Raw genomic sequence first — 18125 nt, 5'->3', positions numbered from 1 at the left:
TTTTATCCAGCAGCTGAGTAAATATGTTGCAAATATCTTTTATACTGCAGGTAGTCCTTGACTTATAATAGTTTATTTAGTGACCATTTGAAATTACCCTGAAAAAAGTGACTTATGACTGTTTTCACACTTAGACTACTGCAGCATCTGCATGGTCAAATAATCAAACTCCAAATGGTTGGCAGTTGGCTCATATTTATGACAGCTGCAGTATCCCAGGGTTATCAGATCACCTTTTGTGACCGTCTGACAAGCAAAGTCAATAGAAGATTCACTAACCTAACTAACTTATCAACTGCAGTGATTCACTTAAGAACTTTGGGAAGAAAGTTCATAACATGGGCCAACATTCATTTAACCACTGATTGGCTTAACAACATAATTTTTTGTTAGAGTTTGCAGCAATCCAACCAGCACACAAGTAAATAATTCAGCAGGATTCATTTAAATAAGAAACTTCTTTATATGCAATACCATGCAGCAGAAGCCAGAACCAGAACTCAGAATCCAGAAGTCAGCATCAACAATAACAGAAGAACAGTTAACAGAAGCACAGACAATAAGCAGCATTTATATTTATACAGATCAGTTAGGTTAAGCCACGCCCAGGCTCTGAGCTGGCTGAGTCCCCAAACAGTCCCCATTGGCTGACCTGCTATCATGTCTATTCCAGCTCATTCTTACTTAGACACTGACAATTTTGGACTTGGTTATGGTGGTATGGTGAGAGCTACCTGTGTTTATTGCTCTTTTCCCCTAAAATTTACAACCTAAATTGTTATTTGTAATTGTAAAATGCAGTTATTTGTACATTTTCTCTGTTCACTGAATCTATAACTCTACAAGTGGTCCATTATTTTAGTCCAAAATAAACTAGGGGAAGCTAAACTTAAAGCAGGGAAAACAAAAATGGAATTGCTCAATATAGAAGGCCATGATCTTGTTCTGGGATGGCATGCATATCTTTTTTATGAAGACAGGGTGGATAAAGTGTTCAACAACCATGTTCTCCGTAGTGCCTTGATGAGAATATGGAAGAAGCACCGGCCCAATTGGGATTATAAAATACCGCTTTGGTTGGATCTTGCAGACACCATGGGGATTATGAATATTAAGTCACTCGGGGGTTGTTTATATAAAGATGTGCTTATTGCTGATGGGGGAGAATGGAAGTTAAAAACTTTGGAACAGCTGTTGGAAGAAGGAATTACTTTAAATTGGTTACATTACATACAGCTTCAGAAGAGATGGGAAGAAGATCGCAGGGTCGGCTTTATGGATAAAGAAGTGGAACTGATTAAGCAGATAAAAGAGACTGGTCCAAAACAAGTTAAAAGAATATATAATGTACTGTTAGAAAGAGACTCAGAAAGTGAATTGGTTAAGGATTGTATGATTAAATGGGCTCAGAATTTTGGTGAAGTGGTTATGTTGGAAACGTGGGAAAAAATATGGGTTCAGAATGTTAAATTTACACAGTCACAGAATTTAAGGGAGAATTTCTATAAAATGTTTTACAGATGGTATTTAGATCCTAAAAAATTATCATGCATGTACCCAAATGTTCAACCAAAATGTTGGAGATGCGGGTGTCTAGATGCTACCTTTTTTCATGTATGGTGGACTTGTAACAAGGTTAAAGCTTTTTGGATAAAAATATGGTGGGTTATGCAGAATGTATTTAAGAAAAGAATACAATTCACTCCACAAATGTTTTTATTGGGTATAGTTAAGGATTTTACCAAAGGGGAAACAAAATTGGCCTTGTATATGGTTACAGCAGCTAGGTTGTTGATTGCGCAACATTGGAAAAAAGATTTTTTGCCGACAATTGATCAATGGATTCAGAAGGTGGCGGGGTTCGCTGAAATGGCAAAAATTTCAGCTTTCTTAAAAGCTCAGAAACAGGAGGATTACACACAGGAATGGGCAAAATGGATTGATTATATACAGAATAAATACCAGACTAGGAGTTATTATCTAGCCTTTAGGTAAGAATGTTTAGACCGATAGATGATCAGAGTAAATAGTATATGGGATGTTTGGAATTGTTAGAGTGGTATACAGCGGAAGTCAGGGGGGTGGGTTTGTGTGGGAGGTGGGGGAGGGTTAGGGTGGAGGGTGGGGCAATATATATGTATGAATAAATTAGAAGATGGGACTAATGAAACATTGTTAGGCTAGGAGAAATTTATATTAAGAGTTATAGATGTTAAATTAGCTTAGAAAATGATCAATGTGTTATTATTAATTTAAGAGAAATTTATATAGTGTTTGTTGGGAGGAGAGGGGTTATGAGTAATCTATTTTAAGATGGGGGGAGGGGAGGGGGTATAATATTTGAATGTGAATTTTTGCGGGGGGGTTGGGGGGGTATAGCATTTGTATGAGATTTATATTGTGTGGAGGGGGGGTGAAAAGGGGGAAAATTTGTTTGTACAAAACTCTTTTAATTAAAAAAAAAACAATAACAGAAGAACAGTTAACAGAAGCACAGACAATAAGCAGCATTTATATTTATACAGATCAGTTAGGCTAAGCCACGCCCAGGCTCTGAGCTGGCTGAGTCCCCAAACAGTCCCCATTGGCTGACCTGCTATCATGTCTATTCCAGCTCATTCTTACTTAGACACTGACAATTTTGGACTTGGTTATGGTGGTATGGTGAGAGCTACCTGTGTTTATTGCTCTTTTCCCCTAAAATTTACAACCTAAATTGTTATTTGTAATTGTAAAATGCAGTTATTTGTACATTTTCTCTGTTCACTGAATCTATAACTCTACAAGTGGTCCATTATTTTAGTCCAAAATAAACTAGGGGAAGCTAAACTTAAAGCAGTGCTAAGCTGGCGTACGAAAACACACAAAGAAACAACTCAGGGAAAAAGAAACATCATTAATATGAATTACCCAACAAAAACTTTCTTACAGTCATTAACCAGAAATCCAACATCATAAATAAATAATACCCAATGCAGAATAAAACAGTCAACGATTTTCATTTGTAAGGTTTCTGTTGAATATGATCATTCTCTGCCAAGTGGAAAAATGGAAGACTTTAGGATTTTTATCAGCTATGAAATTGTTCAGATGCCTAGGAAGATTGTTAAAATAATGGCCGCAGCAGCAGTTGTCTTACGCCAGCCTGTTTGGTGTGGCGGTTAAAGTTGAATTTTTCTTCTGAAGTTATCATTTATTTCAAGAGGAAAACCAACATGAGCATCTGGTTTTAAGCCAAAGAGCTGCCCTCAGAGAATCAGAGAAGTATGAAATAGGAAGGTATGTCCTGTTCATTTGGTAAACATTGTGTTGGCTCACTTCAAAATCCAAGCCAAATAAAATGTTCAAGAATCCCTTATTAGATGCTGTAATCTTATTTTTCTATTATACTTCTTGCCTTGTGTTTTTCTGCTTTATAATTCACTCTTTTTTAGTAAGTTTGTAATCTACCCAGATAACTCTTTTGCCATTAGATAGATTATAAGACCATGAGGAATACTGTGCACCAAAGAATTGAGGCCTTTGAACTATGATGTTGGGAAAGACTCCTGCGAGTCCCTTAGACTGCAAGGTGATCAAACCAGTCAGTCCTAGAGGAGATCAACCCTGACTGCTCTTTAGAAGGCCAGATCCTGAAGATGAAACTCAAATACCTTGGACACCTAATTGGAAGGAAGGACTCACTGGAGAAGAGCCTCATGTTGGGAAAGATTGAGGGCAAAAGAAGAACGGGACGACAAGAATGAGGTGGCTGGATGGAGTCACCAAAGCAGTCAGTGTGAGCTCACAATGGATTCCAGAGGATGGTAGAGGACAGGAAGGCCTGGAGGAATGTTGTCCATGGGGTCGCATGGGTTAGACACGACTTCGCAACTAACAAAGATTAAAAGTTAATAAATAAGCAAGAGGGTTTCTTTGTCACTCTTCTGTTTAGATCTAGAACAGGGGTCCCCAACACTGGTCCGTGGACTGGCACTGGTCCGTGGCACGCTAGCAACTGGGATGTGCAAACAAGCAAAGCCCCATCCACAGGATGCAAGCACCACCCGGCCTCTGGTCTTTGGAAAAACCTCCCTCCACGGAACCAATGCCTAGTACTCAAAAGGTTGGGGGCTGCTGGTCTAGATTATTGTTTGGGATATCACAAGGATGCTATCTCAAAACAAGAAAACCAATATGCAACAGTGCTTCTGAATGGAGTAGCAATGTTCAGTCCTCGACTTACTGTCTGGATGGATGGCAACCGACTAAAACTCAACCCTTCCAAGACGGAGTGGCTGTGGCTTCCGCCCCCCCCCCCCCCCGGTTCAACCAGGTGCTTCCATCTCTGGCCATTGGGGGCGTGCAACTAGCCCCCATGGAACAGGTGCGCAATTTGGGCGTCCTCCTAGATGCCCGGCTGTCCATGGATGACCATGTAACAGCCGTGGCAAGGGGGGCGTTCCATCAGGTCCGCCTGATGCGCCAATTGCGCCCCTTATTGGACCGGGATGCCCTACGCACAGTCACCCATGCGCTAGTGACGTCTCGCCTGGACTAGTGCAATGCTCTCTACATGGGGCTTCCCTTGAGATGCAGTCGGAGACTACAGTTGGTCCAGAACGCGGCCGCGCAGGTGATTATGGGGAGGACTAGATACTCCCCTGTAACACCTCTCCTGCGCGAGCTGCACTGGCTTCCTGTGGTCTACCGAGTGCGTTTCAAGGTTTTGATTATGATCTTTAAAGCGCTTCATGGCACAGGACCTAGTTACATGCAGGATCGCATCCTGCCCCACACATCCCTACGACCAATTCGCTCACACAGAGAGGGACTTCTCCGGGTGCCGTCCGCCAAACAGTGTCGGGGGGCGACACCCAGGAGCAGAGCCTTCTCTGTGATGGGCCCAGCCCTGTGGAATGACCTCCCCCGTGACATCAGGATTACTTCCGATCTCCGCTCCTTCCGTGTACAGTTGAAGACCCACCTCTTTCAATTATCTGGCCTGGCTCAACCGTAATTTTTCCTATTCCTCCTGACTGTCTTTTTTAAATTTTAAATTTTAATTGTACATTGGGTTTTTACTATTGGGGTATGCTAATGGTGATTTTTAATTGTCTAAATGTTGTAATTTGTTACCTCCTCAGTGCATGTATGTCTTTGTATATATGTATGTTTATGTGTTTGTACACATGTGTTATGTTCTATATGTTTCATTGTACGCCGCCCCGAGTCCTGCCTGGAAAGGGAGCGGCTAATAAATTCAATTTTATTATTATTATTATTACAGCAGTTTACTTACTGACCATTCAAAGTTACAATGGCACTGAAAAATGTGACTTATGATCATTTTTCACAGTTGCAACCTTTGCAGCATCCACATGATCACATGATTGACATTCAGGCGCTTGGCAACTGACTCATTGCTGTGTCCCAAAGTCATGTAATCGCCTTCTGTGACCTTCTGACAAGCGAGGTCAGTGGGGAAGCCAGACTCATTTAACAACCAGGTTACTAACGTATCAACTGCAGTGATTCACTTAAAAACTGTGGCAAGAAAGGTGGTAAAATGGGGCAAAACTCACTAACAAATGTTTCACTTAACAAGAGAAATTTTAGGCTTAGTTATGGTTGTAAGTTGAGGACTACCTGTATACCAAGGATGTCAAACTCAATTTCATTGAGGGCCGCATCAGGGTTGTGTTTGACCTTGGGGGCCAGGGGTGGGCGTGGCCAGCTTGACATCACACATGCCAGCGAAAATGGGCTCCAGAGCTGCAATGGCGTCCTGCCGCTCTCTGCCAGTGAAAATGGGACTCGGGGGGAGGGGGTACGCAACACCCCCCCCCGGTGAGTTCTGTTTTCACTGGCAGAGGGCAGCAGGAGACCGGCCCAGCCGAAAACAGGGCCTGGAAGTTTCTAGGGTGGCCCCACAGGCCAGATCTAAGCACCCCACGGGCCAAATCCAGCCCCCAGGAGTTTGACACCCATGCTGTATACAAACCGCAGTTCATTTGGCCATGGATTTTGAAAAATCTATTATCTGTGTAAAATGGAACATCATTGGCTATTTAAGCAGGTTAATGTTTTAGTTTGATGTGAGCAACTTTTTAACAATTTTACATTTAAGAAGCTATTACGGGGAGCTTGAACTAAAGCTAAGTCATGCAATGGAGCCTCAGATTTCTCCTGAAATTTGTTACGTTTTGTTCTTCAGCTGGATGTATGCAGATGTAGCTTAGGTAAGAAATTTCGTGTGCAGCACAAGTCACACTGCTTGTCTCGAGTCCTTAAGACAAAAAAGGTTTGCCTCTTTCATAAATAAATAATTCCAATATTCTCCAAGGTTGGGAATTGGGTGGTTTTTTTTTTTTTTTGTTAGGTATCATGTACAGGTAATTTAATGAGAAAGATTGAAAGGCAGAAGGGAACATTACCAACAAAACAAATTATTAATCAACTCTGTCATCCAGTGGCCTACTTTAAAGTCAAGATTTTGAAATCCCAGGCTAATTTTTGTTTGCTCTCCCCAGCCTTCTTATCAGAAGAAAAATAAACAATTTAACAACTTTAATCCCAACGCGCTTGGGTTGGGTTAAGAAGCAGCCTCTTTTTTCCAAATTATTTTTTACAGCAAAATGGTCCCTCGCTCACTTTCTACAAATACGTTAAGGTAGATAAATAACACACAGTCCTTCGGGATTGATTTTCAAATAACCTTCTGTAGCAACCTCTTAAATTTATGTCCATCTACTTGCTGCCTTCTAGATATACTGAACTCCCATTAGAACCAAGGTAATGATTTCAGCTTGGGGGAAGACTAGTTTAAAACTACTCCTACTTTTGTACTTTTCTCAAATCAATAATAATACTGAACTTGCGCTGTTTACATAGGAAAGCTAATTCTTGGTCCATGTTTCCATTTTGCTTGTAAGGGGTTTCAATTCTGCTTTTCAAAGGGTGCTCCCTAAGTAAGGATATTTCCAATCATGTCTGAATCTCGTGTCAACCCTCGTGATGACATTCGGGGGTAGTGGCTTTTCTGAAGCGCCGCTACCTCCCAACCTCGGCGAGGGCTTCCACGCCACCAATGCCACACCCGCTCAGCCATGCTTACACGCTGCCAACGCCAACGCTGCCTCTCGGCCATGCTTACATGCCGCCAACACCGCCGCTGCTGCTAACACCACTGCAGCCGCCGCTGAAGCACTTTCCCTCATCCCTCTGTCGGCGGAGTCTGTTAGAACCTCCTGGACAGTAGCTACACTTCAGAGCCTATTCTGAAGTAATTCTTCTACTCGAGTGTAGCTGCCTGCTCTGAAGTAACTCTTCTACTTGAGTGTAGCTGCCTACTCTGAAGTAACTCTTCTACTTGGGTGCAGCCGATAAGGAAAGAGGCAATGATGACTGAGTGGGGGTGTGGCTGAGGGTGGTTGAGGGTCATGGTGATTGGCGCTGGTGATTAGGGGTATCATTTGGGTAATTAGGGGGATTTGTGGGTGGAACTGGGCGGGGTAATGGTATATCTATGGTAATGGGGTCTAACTTTGTAAGAACTGACTTGGATTTGCTTACCTTTGTATCATAGTCATTTAGTGCTGGTTATCACGTAGTTTGTTAGATAAAGTTTTTCACCAAACAAACTGACTCTCTGTTTATTTTCAATGTGAACGCTGGAACGTGACATCCAGGGGAGATGCTCATCTCCATTTCCTAGTAACGGAACCAGCATTGTCTGAAGACAATTTCCATGGTCATCTGGCCAACATGAAACTGCTGTTACCGTCCCACTGAAGTGGTACCTATTTATCTACTTGCATTTGCATGTTTTTGAACTGCTAAGTGGGCAAGAGCTGGGGCAAGACTGGGAGGCTGGGTCTCGAACTGCCAACCTTCCGGTTCATCAGCCCAACGTCTAAACCACTAGGCCACCATGCCCCTTATGGATGATCCCTACACTAAGATATTCAGCCATCCTCTTCTCTCTCCTTTATCTTAACTTACAAACACCACAAAATTTAAGAAATACATATGGATTCAGAATAGAAACAAGTTGCATTGGATGAAGTGGCGGGCAAAATGCAAAAATGAGGACCCAACGATAAGATGGAAATAACACAAAGAACAACAACAACAACAACAACAACAACAAGACTGGCCTGCATGCTCCCCAACTCATCCCATGGACCCCTTTTCTATTCCTCCTTAAGCCGTTACTGCTGTTGAGGTCCTTCAATCAGGACATAAGAAGGTAGGACAAGGAAGGTGTACATGTGATTTACAGGTGGTCTGACAAATTAACTATGAAGAGGAGGAGAGGTGGAAAATGCCCCAGCGTGGTCCTACTTGCTCTGTCTCCTCTGGATTCTGCTTTAGCCAAAAAGGTTCTTGCTTTTAGTTCTACTGAATTGTAATCCAACCTGAATTGTTTGGCAAAAGTCAAGAAGAGGTTCGTTTGATGTTTGAAACAATGTCTTCCATGTTGCTCATTCCCCTACTGCCTGATTAAGAAGAAACTCATTATTTTAAGTCTGGAAAAGATTAGGATAACTCAAGGGTGCCTCAAAGATTAACCAGAGGGGAAGCAAACATCAAAATAACAATGGGGATATGACAGAAAAAGAAGAGGCTGCTAAAATATATTTGACCGGTGGTAAGCTGCAAATAAGAAAAGATCTGGAGTTGGATGGTTTGCCCCAAGCAGCTCTGTTTTCTAGTGCACTAGTGAAATTCCTGTGTTGAAATTATATTTCTGTCACCATTTCTTTTTATGGTGATCCAGACAGGATTTATAAACAACACCAGAAACTAACAAACAATAGTTCGATATTACAGAACTGAAAAAGTGCAGAAAAAGAGCAACCAGACCTCTAAAAACATTGGAGCAGTCTTATAGCTACAATGCTTGCAAGGGGTGGCGGGGGGGGGGGGGACCCGTCTGATTTGAGGCTTGACATTCCCGGTCCTAGAATGTATGGAACTTAAGACTAATGTCTAATAATATTATAGATGTTAAAGTACAACAACTACTCAAAATAAAGGAGAAGGAAGAAACAGAATATTTTTTTTAACATGGGACTCGTTTTATCAATGATTAGTTGACAGAAACAGAAGTTAGAAACTCAAACGTTTGAGAGAATGATTAACTATACAATGAAGGTTTATTAGTATGGATAAGCAAATACTATTATTATTATGTGGTTATCAATGCTATGAATATTATTACCACTATTACTTTTCAAAACTAACTGAACCCAGACAACATACTGTTCATGTAGATATTAAGTTTTTATGTTTACTAAAGAAAAATGTATAAATAACACACACACACACACAAGATCGTCAATCAGACAGATGCATTTAGTACTGTATTTCCCAGAAAACAAGACCTAACCAGAAAATAAGCCCCCCCCCCACAAACACACAAACACACACATGAAAAAAAGCTATGCCAGATTTTTGGGGTGGGCAAAAATATAAGCACTCCCCCGAAAATAAGCCCCATTGGACCCCCCCCTCCCCCGGCCAGGCAGAGTGCCACTCACCAACCTTGCGCTATCCTGAAGGCACCAAGCCGCGGGAACTGGGGCGGGAGGGCAAAGGCACTTGTGTGGCTGGCTCAGGAACTCTGAGAGTTGAAGTCCATAGTCATAAAGGGGCCATAGTTGCCCACTCCTGTTCTAGACTAGCTGTCTTTGGAGGTTAGAGTTCCAATTGGCTGACAGGTCTTGTTGCTGGACCATTTATCTTGTCCAGTTGTTGGAAAGTTGTTTCATCTGTGGCTGCAACAAAGACCAGTCATCTGTCTTGTGCAGCTTCTTTTTTTGAAGAAGGAAACATCAATCTCATGTATGGCCAGATGCTGCTTGAAAGCCAATATTTGCAGTGGTAAGGAAAATAAAGCTACTTGTTTCTCTGATCATCTGTATTAATTAGGCTTCTGTTTTAGGCTTTTCTTGAATTTAGAAAGCAATGGCTGTTCCTTCAATGGTGTGCCTTGACATTTATAATATTTCACCCAACCTTATTTGACTGAGCCCTTATTTTAAGGCTAACAGTTTTTGGAAACAGTAAAACAAACACTCAACGATCCCCAAAGGATTTGATTTTTGAGCACTATAAAGTTTGGAAATCAGCCAAGAAGTAGCTTAGACAGGCAATTCAGGGCCAATGTAAGGGAAAGGAAGCAGCAGCGAATCTCTATTTAACCTGTCAGCTGCTTTGCAGACTACAGACTATGCTTGCCTTGGGAATAGCATAGACTTCCAGGAGATTAAGAAATCAGCATTCTTCTGGCTAAATAAATAAATAAAAAGCCGGAGTTGCCCAAAATAAAAAAAGTTGACCAAATGAACAATGAACGAGTTCATTAAAAAACACCCTGAATTGATCAGAATATATTCCAGTTGATTGGCTGATGGAACTCAAGAAGTTGAGTTGCCCAAAGTAAAAAAAAGTTGACCAAATGAACAATGAATTTGAGTTCATTAAAAAAACACCTTGAATTGATCCGAAAATATTCCAGTTGATTGGCTGATGGAAACTTAAGAAGGCAACTAGCAGGGAGCAGCCACCAATCCTGGGAGAATGATTGGTGGCTGATTTTCTTTGCCAGAAGAATTGCTGAATGGGGCAAAATGGATTGCAGAGAAGCTATCCATGAAACTACCTCATCCTACTAATATGACTGGCATAGTTCTGAAGCATGGTAAAGTTAACCTTCAGGGGCCAATGGTTGATAGGATAGAAGAAAACATGTAAAATGGCAGCGAGGACGGGCTCCCGCAAGGCTGAATGAAGGTGAGTTCTCCAAGGTCACCTTGTGATCTTTGGAGTTGAGAGGGCTTTTGAACCTGGCTCTCCACTGATCGCAATGCAATATTGCAGAGAAGAGCAACAAAGATGATTAGGGGGCTGGAGGCTAAAACATACGAGGAATTGTTGCAGGAATTGGGTTTGTCTAGTCTAGGGAAAAGAAGGACTAGGGATGACATAATAGCAGTGTTCCAATATTTGAAGGGATCAACCTATTTTCCAAAGCACCAGAAGGCAAGACAAGAAACAATGGATGGAAACTAATAAAGAAGTGAAGTAACCTAAAACTAAGGAGAAATTTTCCTAATAGTAAGAACAATGAACCGGTGGAATGGCTTGCCTTCAGAAGATGTGGTACTCCACCACTGGAGGCTTTGAAGAAGACACTAGACACCCATTTGTCTAGAATGGTATAGAGCCGGGATGGCACGTGGAGCCCCCTCGGGAGGCATGTGAGCGGTTGCCCCAGTTGAGCTCAACCGGGTATGCGCGCACACCTCCCGTTGGCCAGCTGGTTTTCAGGTCTCTGCCATACATGCGCATGGGATGGGGCATAGGCGGGAAATGTGTGTGCATTCGTGGAGGTTGGGAGGGTCATGTGCACATGCGTGGGGGGAACACAGGGAGGTGTGGTGCCCCCCCGGTGCCCCATTTTTGGTCTCAGGAGGCTTTAGGGGTGCCTGGGGCGGGGTCACATGTGCATACACAAAGGGAGCACCGGGAGGGGCACACACACATGCGCAGGGGTGCAGAGCACCTGAAGATGTCGCACTCACATTGCATTATGGATGTGGGCACACACGCCCGCTGTCATGCACACACGCTTTCGGCACGCAATGACAAAAAGGTTAGCCATTACTGGTACAGAGTCTCCTTGCGCAGGGGGCTGGACTAGAAGACATTAAAGGTCCCTACAAGCTCTTTATCCTGTTATTTTCTTACACGGGAGCGAGACTACAGGTAAATGGAAGATACTCACCATCACAGTCAAAAAGAGCAAACACAACATCACACACATGGTCTGATAGTTCCACCTTTGCCACTGTCTTGGCTACTTGTTGCATCGTGTCTGCAAGAACGAAAACAAAAGGCAAGTCAGATGTCAACATTTTGTGGGAAATGAAAGACTTAATATAAACATACTCAAGCCTCTGATTATTTTCCCCCCCCTGATGAGCAAAGTCAAGATAGGATTTCCCCCACTCTCTCATCCACCAATCCCCAATTTCAACATGAAGCAACCGGCCCTTTTGAAGCTAAATGCACTTGCTAAATGGAAGGATAAAAAGTGCTGAAGCCAACATGTAATTTCTCATCTAACTGCACCACTGAAGCCAATCATATCAGATGCAGCTGTTTGTTCTCCTGATGGGCGTGTGATTGTAATTCATTTGACACAGTAGTGGAGAAGTTGGGAGGCAGAGAGAGAGAGAGAGAGAGAGAGAGAGAGGGGTGGACTTTAAAAACTGCTGGGTTAAATATAGAAAGCCTGCATGGCATAGCTGCAGTTAACTCCAGATGGCTGGGTCCTAAGAGCACAGTACTTGTGTGTGAACAGCCTTTATCGGTGTCACTTGGATCCCTGGGAGTACATCTGTGCTTCTTGCATGAATGCAGCTTTTTGAATATTGGTTACCCAGGAAATGATCCTGGTGAATTCTGTCATATGTTAACACATATAAATCCTCCTAGGATTCTTTAATTCATCATTTCCATAGGTGGAACAAAGCTATGTTCTAGACCAGTGATGGCGAACCTTTTTGTCACTGAGTGCCCAAATGAGAATGCGTGCACATGCTGAAGCGCCGTAAACCCGAAAACCAGCTGGCTGGCGCGCATGTGTGCGCCAGCCACTTCGTTTTCGGGTTCATGGCATGTGCATGCACACTGGCCAGTTGGTCTTCGTGCATCTGGAGTGCTGTAAACCCAAAGATCAGGTGGCCGGCACATGCATGCGCATGTCAGCCACCTGATCTTCGGGTTTATAACATGTACATGTGTACTGGTCTTTGGGTTCCCGGTACTCCGTCATGCGCGAACACCAGCTGGTTAGCATGCATGCACGCACTGGAAACCAGAAGAGCAGCTGATGATGGCGTGCATTCCCACAGAGAGGGCTCTGTGTGCCACCTCTGGCACGTGTGCCATAGGTTCGCCATCATAGTTCTAGGTAGATAAGAAACGGCTATATGTCATAATTTGTATCAAGATCTGAAAACTGATGAAAGTTAGCTATGCAACCTAGGAACTTAGAATTTTCTCTACAGCACAGAGGCTGGAATCCATTAAATGTGGCAGAGCAGAGAGATTTTGCAGGTTGTCCCCACCCACCCACCCACCCCCACACCCACACCCACACTTTCTTTATTGCAGGGATGAGGGAATCAATTAACAGTATTCAGGAATAATAACCTAAACCAGGGGTGTCAAACTCGCAGCCCGCAGGCCGGATGCGTCAGGTGTTGGCCACGCCTACCCCTGGTTTAGCGAGGGGGGGGGAAAGTCACGATACATCACATGAAAATGTGATGCTGCGAGTTTGACAATCCTTACCTAAACAGATAACAGAGTAACAGAGTTGGAAGGGACCTTGGAGATTTAGAAGTCCAACCCCATGCTCAAGCAGGAAACCTTACACCAGGGATGCCTAACCTTGGAACGGCAAGATCTGTGGACTTCAACTCCCAGAATTCCTCAATCAGCCATGCTGGCTAGGAAATTCTGGAAGTTGAAGTCCACAAGTCTTCAAGGAAAAAAGTCGTGATATGTCATGTGACGTATGTTTGACACCCCTGCCCTATACCATCCAGACAAGTGGCTGCCCAATCTCTTCTTGAAGAGATTAAACATTGGAAACAGGATTTATTCGGAGGCCTTTATTCAGAACTAGCTGCTAACCTGGTGTTGCCCAGGTATTTTATACACGTTGAAGCATTTTTCTGACAGGGAGCCATTGAGAGGGGCCTTTCTCCCCCGCTACTCCCATGCCCATCATCCCTGCCCTCTCCCTTTCCCCTCCCATGCACTCCTCTTTTCTGCCCTGTCTACAATTCTGGCACTTTGCCCCTAATCCATCAGGCATTCCCGATTGGTCCACTGGGGGGTGAACGTCACAGCTGGCTTCCAAAGGAAGCTGCGAAGGAACTGATATCACAAACTATTGCCACTCTAGGCCGCCGCACTCGCTCTCCTTAATGGCCCAGTCTCTCCCTTCTCCCTCCCATGACATGATGAACAATTGCCACTCTAGGACGCTGCACTCGCTCTCCTTAATGGGCCAGGCATTATATATTATCTTATTATATACATAATAAGATAATATAGGATAATATAATATAGTAGAGGATAGAAAATAGATTTCTGGCAGTGGGGTATTTATTCAGAATTTCTGGCAGAGGGAGCAAAAGCCCAGAAGTTGACCCAATCACCTGTGCGCTCACTTGAATAGATGGCCTCTAAAGCCCTAAGCTGTGGGAGCTTCCTAGTTATTTCATTCCCTCCTCCCTGTTCTGAGGTATATGGAGTAAACAGAATGGGCAAAAATAAAGAACTGTGGCTAAATCTGAAAGGCTCAGTTGAGGAATAAGGATCTATGGTTTCTTCTTTTAAGAGTGTGGAGCATCTCCCATTTCCATTTTAGGAACTTAAAGTGGGATTCCAGCATTTGAGATCCTGGCCTATGAAACGAAATGGTAAAATCATCAAGGCAGAGGGACTAAGACAGGGGTGTCCAAACTTGGCAACTTTAAGACTTGTGGACTTCAACTCCCAGAATTCCCCAGCCAGCTGGCTGGGGAATTCTGGGAGTTGAAGTCCACAAGTCTTAAAGTTGCCAAGTTTGGACACCCCTGGGCTAAGAGGTAGCAGAACACTTTCCAGGTTACAAAAACCAAAGGATAAAAGAAAAAATAGATGTGTGAGATTTAAGACAGATTTAATACGACTAGAATTCTAAGGTTTGCTACTTTTTAAAACAATATAATATGAATTCTGGATATAAATTTTGTAAGTGAACAAAATGAATAAATAAATTTGCCCCTCAAATAACTACATTTTTTATTTGACTATGCATAAGTGGGTTTTTTTTTTTGCCACACACAAATATGTAGTTTTAGATTATTTCCCTCAGTAAATAAATGAACAAATAGAATGTTTTTGACTCATTGGTTTAACTAGGTGCTTTTTAGTTATAGTTTTAGGCCTTGTGTGGAGAATGAATCATATTTAGGTTGCATTTATGCAGAAATATTGAAATTTCAAAAGTGTATACAAACTTTTCAGCACCACTGTGTATATAGCAAATTAATTTTTGAAAGATACAGCAAGCTCAGCACTAAGTTAATTTATTGCAGGAAGTTAATAGATGGTGAATGAACTAATCAATCAACTATGTATGGTATTTTCTTTTTCCTCTGATAGCAACACCACAACAGAAAATCTTAGAAGCGCTTACTCAGGATTTTTCCTTCCACTTATATTATCTTTTTGCTCCACAGTGGTTTTCTTGATTAGTTGGTCTCACCCACACCTCTGCTGGAAAGGATGTTAAACTAAGGTCTCAATAGGTTTCTTTATAGTAGTTTAATCAGAATAAAGCTGGAAGGGACCTTAGAGATCTTTTAGTCCAACCTCCTGCTCAAGCAGGAAGACCATATCATTTCTGACATATGTCTGTCCAGTCTCTTTTTAAAAACCTCCAGTAATGAAGCACGCCCAATTTCTGAAGGTAATTTTTGTTCCACTAATTAACTGTTAGGAAGTTTCTCCTTAATTCCAAGTTGCTTCTCTCCATTAGTTTCCATCCATTGTTTCTTGTCCTGCCCTCAGGTGCTTTGGAAAATAAGTTGACCTCTTCTTTGTGGCAGCCCCTCAAATATTGTACTACTGCTATCATCAACCAATGTCACTGTATTTATTTTGTACAATGACAATAAAGACTATACTATGTCATCCCTTCTCCTTCTTTTCTCTAGACCAGCCATACCCAATTCCTGCAATGCTTCTTCATATGTTTTAGTCTCCAGGCCTTTAATCACTTTAGTTGCTCTTCTGTGCAGTTTTCCAAAGGCTCAACATCTTTTTAGTAATATGGTGACCAAACTGAATGCAGTATTCCAGGTGTGGCTTAACTAAGGCTTTATAAGGTGGTACTAATACTTCATGTGATTTTGATTCTTTGTCCCTGTTTATACAACCAAGGATCATATTAGCTATTTTGGCAGCTGCTGTTGCACACTGCTGGCTCATATTTAAGCAATCATCCACTAAGTATCTTAGTAGTATAGTAAAAAGCCTGGGACTCTTTGATTGTTTCTTACTCGGTGGCACAGAGAAAGCTGTTCCTTCCTTCAGCTTCATGGACATTAGCTTACTTAAACCATAAACAATTGATGGAAATACTTGGCCTACTGAGAGCACTAACCCTAGCATTTAGACTTTTAAACACATAGCCTAATCCTAGTGGTTTTATTCTGGCATCTATTTTCAATACTAATGGGTATGTTATTCCCACTTCTTCTGTGCTGCATTTAAATTGTTTAACATCACATTTTCTAAAGTTTATTGCAAAACTAATTGGTAGGAATACATAATATATATATAAAAAACTACAAGCATAGACTTTCAAGCTCCATTTATAACCATGACATACTGTACATATACAGTATATGTGCTACATGCAATACATAGATAAAGTTATTCCTCAATAACTAGATTTAAAAAAAAAAAAATCAGCCCATTTTCTGCGACCGATTTTTCCAGGCCACAGATAATCAACCCTTGATTTGACTTTCTAAAACAGGGATGTCAAACTCGCAGCCTACAGGATGGATGCGTCATGCGCTGGCCACACCCACCCAACATTTAGCGAAGGAGGGAAAAGTACACGATACATCACATGATGACATGACATCGCGAGTTTGACACCCCTGTTCTAAAAGATATATCCCAGCATTAAATGATTGTGTATATCCAATGAGGTATCTGACAGAGAGAAATACCTCTGCTTCAGTGCTTGTGAGCAACTATCTATTTGCACAGTCAATTTTGGAAGACATAGATAAAAAAAAAATTAGACCTGGAATAAAACAAATTTCAATCTCTTTAATATATTGCTGAAAATGGCAAAACCCCAGAGAAACTCCCAGTTGTGAAAGCGGGCAGTTTTAGTGTCTGAAATTATAAATCAATTTATTTTTTTCAGCTTTGGAGCTCAATGTCCCTAACCACCTTCTTTTATACCTGAACAAAGCTGTTTATACTATATAATAAATAAACAGTTCTACATTGAAGGCAGAATTTGAAACACTCATATATTTCTGAAAGCTTATGAGTAAGCACAGAGTATCAACAATTACAATGTGGGGGTGGGGGAGAGAAAGCAAATAATCAAGTCTTATCATTAGAAAATCTAGTTCAATTAAGCTAAACAATTACATAACAATCTACCCTGTTTTCCCAAAATAAGACCTCCTGGATAATAAGCCCAATCGAGCTTTTGAGTGCATGCGCTAAAATAAGCCCTCCCTGAAAATATTTAAACGCATGAGCAGCCTGTCCCCCCATTTCCTCTGGTTGCTTGCCGCGCAAACAACATGAGGTGAGAAGGCGAGGCTGAAGGGGGGGAAAGGGAGGGGGAAACATGCCCCATTCGCCCCACATGGACTGGGGTAACGGCCAATCCCGCAATCCTAGCCACCTCATCCCTTCTGTCACGCTCTTCTGTCACGCTAATGGCCCCTGCAAAAAAAGCGGTAGGCCCAGCAATGCGCAACATAGCAGCAGCCATGAGGGGACCATGCTCACCGCCTCCTGCACCTCAAAAATAATAAGACCTCCCTGAAAATAAGGTCAAGCGCTTATTTTGGGGGTCAAAAGATTTCGGGAAAACACGGTATGACCAAGCAAACAGCAGCAGAAACATTGTTATGTATAACCAATACTCATTCAGGTCCCCCTGGAAAACTGTGCTGCATCATTCAATCTTTTAAAGAGAAATATAGTGACAAAAAAATCAAACTCTATCCTCTAGGCCATCTAGTAATATTTAATTCCAGTTGCTAGTCTAATAGTCCAAAATACATATTACCCTGTCTGCAATATTAAACTAATTAATCTGTAGAAATGTAACTACCCCTGTCATAAGGATAATCAACACAGCATTCTAAGCTTTGCAAGATGTATTTTTGCATTTGTATGACAAAGTCAGCAAATATGTAAGTATTTTGCCATGGTAGTTTCTATGACAAAAAATTAAGGAAATCCAAAATCAGGGGCAGAGAGTTTGGCTCAGAGTACAGTAAACTAACTGCATATTAATACTTCGGAAGATA

General features: G+C 42.0%; 1 protein-coding gene across 1 annotated transcript in view; it reads right to left on the bottom strand.

Moving 5' to 3' along the window:
* Nucleotides 1–18125, bottom strand: part of MICU1 (mitochondrial calcium uptake 1) — a 205935-nt gene that overhangs the window by 4612 nt on the left and 183198 nt on the right. The window contains exon 11 of the mRNA XM_081955835.1: nt 11774–11863. Coding sequence (XP_081811961.1) covers nt 11774–11863 — 90 coding nt within the window. The remainder of the gene's footprint in view (nt 1–11773; nt 11864–18125) is intronic.

Source organism: Natrix helvetica (assembly GCF_964273705.1).
Source record: "Natrix helvetica genome assembly, chromosome: 5".
Taxonomy (NCBI): domain Eukaryota; kingdom Metazoa; phylum Chordata; class Lepidosauria; order Squamata; family Natricidae; genus Natrix; species Natrix helvetica.
The sequence above is the reverse complement of the archived record's forward strand: the minus strand, read 5'-3'. Positions and strand labels throughout refer to the sequence as shown.